Source organism: Petaurus breviceps, unplaced genomic scaffold, assembly GCF_028583685.1.
Source record: "Petaurus breviceps papuanus isolate PSGF00001 unplaced genomic scaffold, PetGlider_PUasm1.0 79, whole genome shotgun sequence".
Lineage (NCBI taxonomy): Eukaryota > Metazoa > Chordata > Mammalia > Diprotodontia > Petauridae > Petaurus > Petaurus breviceps.
Window position 1 is genome coordinate 30533609 of NW_027186523.1, and position 10323 is coordinate 30543931.

At 37.6% G+C, this 10323-nt stretch overlaps 1 protein-coding gene across 1 annotated transcript in view; it reads left to right on the forward strand.

Moving 5' to 3' along the window:
* LOC138175883 (membrane-associated guanylate kinase, WW and PDZ domain-containing protein 2) overlaps window positions 1–10323 on the forward strand; it is a 1727565-nt gene that overhangs the window by 1517693 nt on the left and 199549 nt on the right. The window contains exon 14 of the mRNA XM_069106526.1: window positions 4722–4813. Within this exon, the coding sequence (XP_068962627.1) occupies window positions 4722–4813 (92 nt within the window). The remainder of the gene's footprint in view (window positions 1–4721; window positions 4814–10323) is intronic.

Consider the following 10323-nt stretch of genomic DNA (forward strand, 5'->3'; position numbering starts at 1 on the left):
TGTGTAAGGAATCATTTCATTCTGTATTTATATGTAATTTTTAAACCACTTTTCCCACACTTTGTCCTCAAATAGCAAGCCAATTTATGCATTTCATTCTTTATGTGTGTGTGTGGAAGGGAGTGGAGAGGGCTTGATTCTCAGACCATTTTTTCAGACACATTTGATAAAAAAAATCAACTGCTATGGATCTAATTATATAAATCACCTGTAACAGAAACTGGTGATATTTCACAATTACAGATGCAAAATTGAAATCAGGTATCAGTCCTTAGCTACTTAATTTATTTGACTTTTCAAAGACCACGACCCTTAAAATTTTGTTAACATTTAAAAAAATCTAATTGTAAGGTATCTAATACCTCTCTAACAGTTCGGCTGCAATGAAATACTTTAGGGGCAAAAATGGAGGTTGAAGGTGAATGAAGCCTATCTACTTTGTACGATGTGTGCAATTTATGTAGTAAGTATAGAGGCATGAATACAAAGTATGAATCTTTGTTGGACCCATGGGGCTGATTCTTACCTTACAACAGCCTTTGAATATCCTTGCCTGAAAAACTGTGCTCATATTGCAAGATATGAGCATAAAGCAGTTTTCTTTTAAATGGGTATTTCAGGTACATAAAATATCTAACTGACAAGTTACGTTAATGGATACTAACTTTTTAATTCAAGGATCAAATGTACTTAGCTTTATCCATGGGTAAGGAGTACAGATCAGAGGTAGAGCAGTTTTCAAAGTTTAACTCTTTTCTTTGGTTTCTGATCTCTGACTTGTTCTTTTTTTCTCTAACGTGCTCCCTCTACAAGGAAAACCCAAAAAATTAATGCTTATTTTTAGCAGGAAAATTGAATAAATTCACTCTTCTGTGCCAAACTGTGATAATAAAGCTTGGTACTTATGTTTTAATTAAAACATGGAAGGGGACTCAAGTACCAAAATTTAATTGAAATGTTTACTGCAGCATCCCATGTGCCAAATTAATCCACAAAAAATATCATTCTTTGCATTTCTGAATCTTGAATCCATTCATAAAATTAATCAGGTTTGTTCAGTCACCCAACCTCTTCTTTAATATCATGCACAAAGCCATGTCTTTTCAAAACAAAGTGTTGGAGATCCACTTAGCATGTGAAATGTTCCTAGGGAGTTAGCTGAAAATCAAAATCATCTCCAGAGAAAAATGTTTTTTTTTATTATAAGAAAAGTCAAGAGAACACCTGAATGCTGCATCTCTACCTCCTAAAAGGTATTCTTTGCACATTAGCATGAGCTCCCACTCAATTATGAGTAAAAGACTCTCCCCAAGAGAGAGTTTAGTTGATGTACCTCAGCAATAAGCCTGGACATATATTTTCTCTTCTTAGAAGTGAAATCATCATCACAGACATGACATAGCAAAGCAGCCATACCCATTTCCCAACACTGGGAACCTGGGAAGACAGACCACAGGAACACTAGAGGCAATCTTAATTGCTGCCAGAATGTATATGGGAGAAGAGAATAATTGCCCTGTTCAAAACTATACTCTTCTGGAGCTAACTAAAATTAAACTGACTAAAATAAAGGATTACTCCTCTTCTGTGCTGGCATATTTCTTTCCCAAAAGAAGAGCTGAGTCATTTATCAATCCCTTATCCTCTGGGAACCTTAGCAGTTTCCTGAGATGTGACCCCCCTCCTTCCCTTTCTATACCTCCGCACAACTCAGAAATAACTCCTGAGAATTTAAGTCTTCGGAATTCTCAGGCCTGTCACTAGGAATTCTGTTATCAGGACTGTCACAGTTTCTCACTGCCTTCACACAAATGTCTGTGGAAAGTTCTGCTGGAAAAGTAAAATAGAGGAGAAAGAAAAATCATCTCAGTCAATCAACAAGCATTTATTAAGCACTTTCTGTATTCCAGACACTGGGTCTCAGTGGAACTTTTATAATATTGATGGGCTCTCAGAATGCTATTAGAAAATGTCATTTCTGACTTAGCTTTCCAACCATGTGGAAATGACAGAAAAGTTGTTGTAAAGTTTCATCACTGGAATGTCTCAATTCTACCTATCTAATGATGGTGATGGTGATGATGATGATGATGATGATGATGATATTTTAAAAGGAAATGTGGCCCAATCCAGGGCAAAGTTGATGACCTTGTTGTCAGTCTTCAGTTGTGGCTAAATTTGCCTTTTTCCTTTTCTCCTCTTACCTTTTTTCTTGTCTTAACACTCCCACCATAATGTCACAGATAGGTACAGTACTGCTTTCCTGGCCTCAATGTTAGAGTTGGCTCATGAACTGCTCACTTATTTTCTCCTTAATGTCGTGCACTTGAAAAAAAACAAAACAAAAAAAAATTGGAACTTAACTGTGTAGAATAGATGTGTCAAACATGTGAACTTGGGGCCTAAAACAGCCTAAAAAATTCCCACCTGTGACCAAAACCAAATTAAAATGTAATTGGAAAATGTTTAATAAAATAAATAAAAATACAGTACAATATAGACAATGCAAATTTGTAGTTTTTCTAAGTCAATATGTGGTCCACAGGGCCATTTGTATTTCAATTTGCCACCACTTATGTAGAAAATGGAACCTGGTGCTCTTCTCAGTCCCACCATCAATCCTCTAAGTGACTTTGGAAAAGAAATTCACCTTATTCCTCAGTTCCCCTCACTTTTCAAGTGTGTGAAATTATATTGTCAAGGCATCAATTCAGAAGGTTATTTTAAAGGTGATTTTCTGGTTCTTCTGTAGATAGGAGATACTCTATTACTTTCTATAAAAGACCATACTATGTATTTACCTCACCATAACATCTCACATGTAATCACTGGTGTGTCCTTATGTTTGCCCTAGCATGTCATGTGCAGTTATGGTGCCATCCATATCCCACTTCCATGTAGTACTATGAATCTACCACCTCCCTCCCCCAGGATAAAAAAAGTCCACAAACAAATCTAGTATATGCATGTTCCTTTCAGAGGGAAATGGTGTGCCTTCTTTGGAGGCCACATCCTATGCTGGAACTACTATTAGGTACTAGAGTTGGGTAAGCCCTATCCCAGATACTTGTTAAGTATCAGAGAATGAACAAATCACAAGCTCTGTGAGCCCCAGTTCCCTCATCTATTAAATAGGAATAGTAATGTTCCAACTACCTACCTCACAGGGTTGTTGTGAGGAAAAGCACTTTGTAACTATTAAAGTGATAAACATAATCTATTCTATTGGATGTATTGGTGAGATTGTGCCATGTAGGCCTGGATAGGGTTATGGGAATCATCCTGTTAGTTCAGTAAAGGGTAAGGCCACATATAAACAATTACTTAGCCTTACCTCTGCAACCCCATACATCATAGAACTTGAAGAAGATTAACCTAACCATTAACGACTAAGTCTCCCCTTTCTATCCTTTTTCTGCTCGGCTCACAGAACTTAACCATCTGGTTTCAGGAAAGGAGCAGAGAGAAAAGTAGCCAAGAGGAGTAGGGAGGGTACTGCCCCTTAAACTCCATCCAACTTCCCAATTCCCAGAATTCTCTCACTTAAGCAAGGGATAACCTAGCAACTTTTATTCTGTCAGTACTTATTGCTTCATTAAAGTCTTTTTTAGCAATTGGGGTTAAGTAACTTGCTCAAGGTTACAACGGCCAGTTATTTCTGGGTATGGTGCTAAGTATCAGAGCCCGGATTCGATCCCAGGTCATCCCGACTCTGGGGCCGGTGCTCTTACTTGCTGTGCTACCTGGCCAGCCCCATTAAAATCTTTTAAGATCCAGGAATTTACAGTGCATAGTCACAGAGTTTCTAATCACTTGTTTAGTTTGCAGCAATGGAGATGCCTGCCATTCACACCAAAATTCGTAGACTGCTTTTTTTTTTCCCTAACTGAAAAGGGACAGGAAAATAAGTAAGTGTAAATAATACTCATTTTAAAAAGCAAATTGTTTCTTTTTTTTTCCTAAATACATTTTTCTGGGTGTAAGGAGGAGACAGGCAGTGAAAGAGAACCAAAAATACCATTCAAGCGAATTTGCCAGTAAAATTTTATTTTAGGCACACATCTGTTGTTTCAGCTGCCGGGGGTGTTCGGAAGGGGGAAGGCATACTATCAATTCATTTTATGAATATGATAATGGAGTTAAAAATGCATTTCCTAGTATCTTCCATTTTTTTTAAAGTGTTTCGGGGGATGAGAGTTCATTTGGCCCCAAGCATATTTTATCCAAGATTGTCAGGAAGGAAAAACTCCATATGAACCCCATAGAGAACAAATTTAAATCCAACTATTTCTAATTTTGAAAAGTTTCAAAAGAGGAGTTTTCATCAGTTATATTGTTTCTCCTCAGATATTTGGATATATCTATGTCACATCTTGATAGCTGTCATTAGCAACTCCCCATTATCCCATCTCTCAATTTGTGATTCCACACTGCCTCTCCTGAAGTCAGGGGACCCATGAGAACTCTTTGTGTATGCCAGGAGCACTGTCCAGCTTGAGTCAGTGCCCTTTGCTGGACACTGCTATTCTGGGGACTAACCTCATTTTGGAATGTCTAATCTTTGTCACTGTAGCATACTTTTTCTTCCTCTGTGCACTCCACCAACTCTGACAGCACTGTCATTAATCATATCCATGGAATTAATCATTGAGATGTTCAGTTCCTCTAGGGGCCAGGGAAAAGGCAGGATTCATTACTCAATGGTTTCTTCTTTATACTAGGTCCAGATTATAAAGAGTTGGATGTTCACCTTCGGAGAATGGAGTCTGGATTTGGCTTCAGAATCCTTGGGGGAGATGAACCTGGACAACCTGTAAGTTGATTCTACATGGCTTCCCACATTATAGCTCTGTTATCTATGTAAATATCAGAAAATATCATACCTTTTAATGCTCTGAAAAGAAATAGCCTTTTAGAACTCCAAGAAAAAGAAAAAAAATTTATGGTCAATTGGAAAAGACAGATCTTTCAAAATATCAGCATGTCCATCTCCAGTAAATCATTGTGAATAATTTGTATTCAGTTAGAAAAGGTACACAACTATACAATCCTTTTCCTTTAAAGTGGATTGGATTTTTTGTTTGTTTCACATCATTCAATTATTTCATTGTATTGAAATACTAAATTTTCTGGAGAGCAGCCTGTGACTAGACCTACAATATTATGAGGATATGTCTAAGAAGGCTATTTTGGGGAAGTAAGATGTAAATGTTTGTAATTTGAAAACAAAATACATCAATCAAACTTTTTTTTTAAATAGTAGAATTACATGTGCCATTTTGACTGAGAGAGTAAAGCAAAGAATACAGTGGTTAAAATCAAGCAGAATGTCATACAATCCCCCACATGCTTATTTTTAAGGTAAGATGTAGGGATAAGGATGGAGGAGGAAGGAAGCTTCATTTGGCATGGGGCTGGTCTTGTGAGGAACTTGGAGAAAGCGCTTGTTTGGCTATTAATCACGTCAGCATGCAGGTCTGGGTACCTCTCACTCCTCTGGATGCATAAGAGACTATTTAAAAGGTGAAAGAGAATGATTAATGTGTTAGAAAATAAGTTTAAGATGTCAAATGTGTCTAAAGATAAAATGTGTCAGAAAAGTTGGGTTTAAGAACACATATTAAAATGTAGACTACAAAATAACTTCCAAAAATATGTTTTGCATAGTAACACCTGTGACTGATTGAGGCAAATCTTCAAGAACTTTATTTCCAAAAATTCTTACTGTCCAGCAGTAGAATGGACTGATCTGTGGGTACTGGGTTTCTGTGTTACTGAAGGCATTTAAGTAAAGGCTGACTAATTCCTGTGGATTCTCTAGAAAAATCTTCCACAGCATATTGGAAACTGGACTCAATTTAAATTTGAGTCAACAAACTTTGACTGCCATGCTATGTACAGAGTGTCATTCTAGGCAGTGGGAAAGTTTTGTTTGTTAATTGGTTCTTTTTTAAATAAAACAGGACGTGGCTAAGTATCTTACTTATCCTTATGAATTGTCTAAGCAGAGTCATAGCTAGCAATTTTGTTGCCAAGCACATGCTTCATCAAACATGTACAGATCAAGGCAAGACAAGAAGAATTTATTGAGCAATTACTGTGTGCCAGGTAGTCAGCTAACATTTATTAAGTTCCTACTGTGTGCCAAGGACTGTGCTAAATGCTGAGAATACAAAGGAAGGCAAATAGCAGTCCTTGTTCTTAAAGAGCTCCCAATCTAGTGAGGGTAACAATGAACAAACTACTGTGTACAAACAAGATATGTACAGGAAAAATTGGGGATAATCAATAGAAGGAAGGCACTAAGACTTAGGAAGTCTGGGAAAGATGTTTTGAAGAAGATAAGACTTTAGCTAAGAGTTAAAGTAAACAAATTACTGCTTGTTCAAAGCACTAGGAATTTATAACCTAATGGGGCAAAAGGGAACTGAAAGGGTTGGGGTGGGGTTGAAGATGTCTGGCAGAGAGGCATGGTATTGAAATTGAGAAAGTCAGAAGTATAGTTGTGAAGGAAATGAAGGTTGGCCAACCTAGAATCTTTCCCAGAATGAAAACCCTAGGTGGAATTTGCCAAAGGGAGAAGGGGCCAGCATAGTAAAGTCATAATCCAGGATTAAAAGGGCATCCATTAATGGATGTTCCAAGGTATGATTTCTTCTCAGAAATGACTTTATAACCACTTCCTAAAATGGAGACCTATAGAGTAATTCGCCCATGGGAAAAGGAATGGGAGATGTTCTCACATCTATGTTTGGGACAAATTTTGTTGGTGATAGACCTAGGGTACTCTGAGATCTATGCTGGAGGCTGAGGGAGCAAAGAAGGAACTTCCCTGGGTTGTAGCCGCTGGAGGAAGAGGGAAGAAAAGTCATTGTTGTCTGGTAGCTTCTTATTTTAATTTAATCATTCTTGCTAACCAGAAGCTAAATTCATTTGTTTCTATGCTGTTGCACAAGAAAATATAAATGAAGTCTGTACCTTCTAGATTCTGGTATATAGCACCTACTGGTGCTTAATAAATGTTGATCAATTGATTGGCACATTCAGGAAACTCTCTAGTTGTACTGTCTTAATTCCTATACTGTCTTCCAACAACAAATTGTCATATCTGATAAGGATAGTCTGGGAATTTCATAAATAAGGGCCCTTCAAGAAATAACCTAGCCCCTTAGTCCCTAGACAGGAAATTTAGGACCTACCAGCCTTGGAATGTCACATGATATAAATTATCCTGATGTTGCACTGGGGGAGAAGAGGTTATAAGCTAAAATAAAATTGACATTGATTTACATTCAGAAACACCTCTATAATATTTAAACATGTAACATACAGATAGATATGTACCATGTGATATATATCACACAACATATATATATCACATGATATATATCATGCCATGCCTATCTCATGTGATATAAGTCTTCTATAACCACCTCCGTTAATTGCCTGTGTATGTTTTGGCTCTTTGTTTAGCTCTTTTTATAAGCTCTTCCAGGACAAGCATTCTATTTTTTTTTTTTTGCTTCTTTAGCACCCTGTCCAAATAGTGTGTAGTGTCCTATGTGTACAATGTAGATACCACTAATTAATTAACCAGGACCATGGAGCATATGTACGACATGACTGATCTCTGAAGCTCATTATAAATTCACACTCCGGAGTACTTTGGGCACCTGAGGCTTTGACAAGGTCTTCAGGTATAACTCCATACAGAAAGCATTGCAGTCGTCCCATGCAAAGGTTGCAAATAAGATATGGCCACGAGAAAGGTCCAATTTCCACACCAGACAGCAGTAAAAAGAAAGTACTCTGAGCCCAAGTTTCCACCGTCATTTCCAGGAAGAAGAGCAGATCTATTGTAGCTTATAACTGAGCTATATTCAGTTCACATTCATCAAGGCCTCTAATTCACCTTAGCACTGAAAGACATAAAACTTTATTATTAGGGAGAGGATGGCGTGAAGAAGACAGACTGAATCCCAAACATTGGAGGTATTCAGGAAATGTTAAAGTAATGATAAGGAAGAGAAAGGCAAAGGTAGTTATATTCACTTTTGTCCCACTCCTTTCCCTTCCCCCCCCCCAAACCTCAGCACTTAAAAACAGAATTTTAAAAGCATTTGTTAAACATCTGCTGCCTAGGGCTACTGTATGAGATATTGGGGAAAATGCAAAATTTAAATAAATCCACTCTGTAATCTTTACACTCTTGCAGGAGGGCCATGACACAAAAGGAGGTGGCAGGGGGAAAGGAGAAAGGAATAAGCATGGATATAGCAACTATCACAGGTCAGGCACTGCAGAGTGCTTTTACAAATATTATCTCATTTGATCAAATACACACAAATAAATATAATAAGATGTACCATAGTACAATGGAGGAGACAATACAGTAAAATGGAAGGTGTGCTGGCTCTGAAGTCAGAGGAATTCAGTTTAGATTCTCCTGACACCAAAATGAGCTGTTTTCCTAAAAATGGAGGTTAGGACCAATTGGGCTAGTTGTGGTCATATTCTCAGCTTCTTTGCTGCACTTTGCTCAGAGGACATTCAGCCGTAGCATCCTTCTAAAAATTGGCCTAATACCAATAAATTCATCTGCTTCCTCCAGTAGGCAGGCCTCAAGTATTTGTGATAAACTTTGAGTTACTGGAATTGAAGTTCATCCTTATTGTAATTGTTTACATTTACATTGGCTTTTTCCTTCATTTAAATGATTTAAAGTAAACTCAAGCTGAAAGTTATGAATTTAACATATAAACTGTAATGCAGAAGACTAAAATCCCACTGAAGGAAGTAAAGCTAGAGACTACAGACTAGAAAATGGGAAACCTTGAAGCCCAGCAGACTTGAGTTAGATCGGGAAGAAAGTTTCAGGGGTAAGGAAACTTAATAAGAACTGCTTCCCTCCTTCCACATAACATAAACGTGGAGACAACATGTGAATAAGATAGGGTAGCCATGTTTAATTGTTCAAACACTGTAAAGGAAACATTTCAGACCTTGGTCCCAAACCACAGGAGGCCCCATAGGTTATAGCTAGAGGGCTTCTGCTGTCATACATACAGAGTGGTATTGACATCTCATGGTACAAATTAAACAAAACAATGTTGTTTATAGTAAATAATAAACAGCAGGACTCTAACTCAAACAAAACAGATGGGCATCTTTCCTGCAAGAGGGAATGCTGCTCACAGTTAAATAACAATAGAAAAGGAAAGAAATGAAAAATTGCCATAAAGGAACAAAAAAGGGACTTCCTGCTGTGAGTTGAGAAGAAATGGGGGAGCATTAAGATGGTGAGATTCAGGAAATAGTGCTCATGCGGTGGAAATAGCCCTGGACAGCATCTGGAGACAAACTGTGCGAAAGAATAGAGAGCAAGATGTCAGTGGAGTCCATCGGAAGGGGAGAAATCCCTGAAGGATTTTTAAAATGGAAGAACCTGAGTCAGACTTTGACATATAGTAACATTGTTGTCACTTCCAACTACCACAATCAGTGTTATGGAAATGGAATTAATGGTGGTAATGATTCTACTACCTACCATGAGTAACAATAAAGGGGAGGAGAAGGACCAGCATTTACATAGCACTTTCTGGTTTACAAAGTCCTTTATTTTATCTCTTTTTTTATTCCCACAATTATCATCAGGCAGGTGATCTTGCTATCCTCATTTTGCAAAGGAGAACCAGAGCCTAAGAGAGGTTAAATGACTTGCCCAAGGTCACAGAGCTAGTTTGCATCAGAAGCAAGTCTTGAACCTAGGTCCTCCTGACTGACCCTCTATCACTTCTGTCCCACTGCCTCTGGCCCTTGTACATTATGCATTACATTCATTTAAACTTGAAGTTCTACATAAAGTACAGTTATTCTTATCTATCCAAAGCATTTATTAACTATATGTGTGTGATCTTCTATGCATATGTTAAGAGGCACGCAGCTTTTTTTTTTCCACCTCTCTTCGCTAAAGAATTTTCCATTTTTGTGGAGAAGAAAAATATCTGTTAAAATTATTTTTATTGTGTATCTGAAATCAAACACAGTCGGTGAGGAGGCTTGACATAATGGAAAGAGCACTGGTATGAGAATTGGAAGAGCTGGTTTCAAATCTTGCCTCTTTTTTTATTCCATGGTTGACCCTGGGAAAGTCAATTTACCTTCCTGGGCCTTAGTTTCTTCTTTAAAATGGTGGGGTTTGACTAGATGGTCCCTAAGATCTCTTTCAACTCTAAATCTATTATCCTGTTACTTTATTTAAAATATTTGTTTACTATTTAAATCACTTTGCCTCCATCCTGAATTGATGTTACCAACATAAAG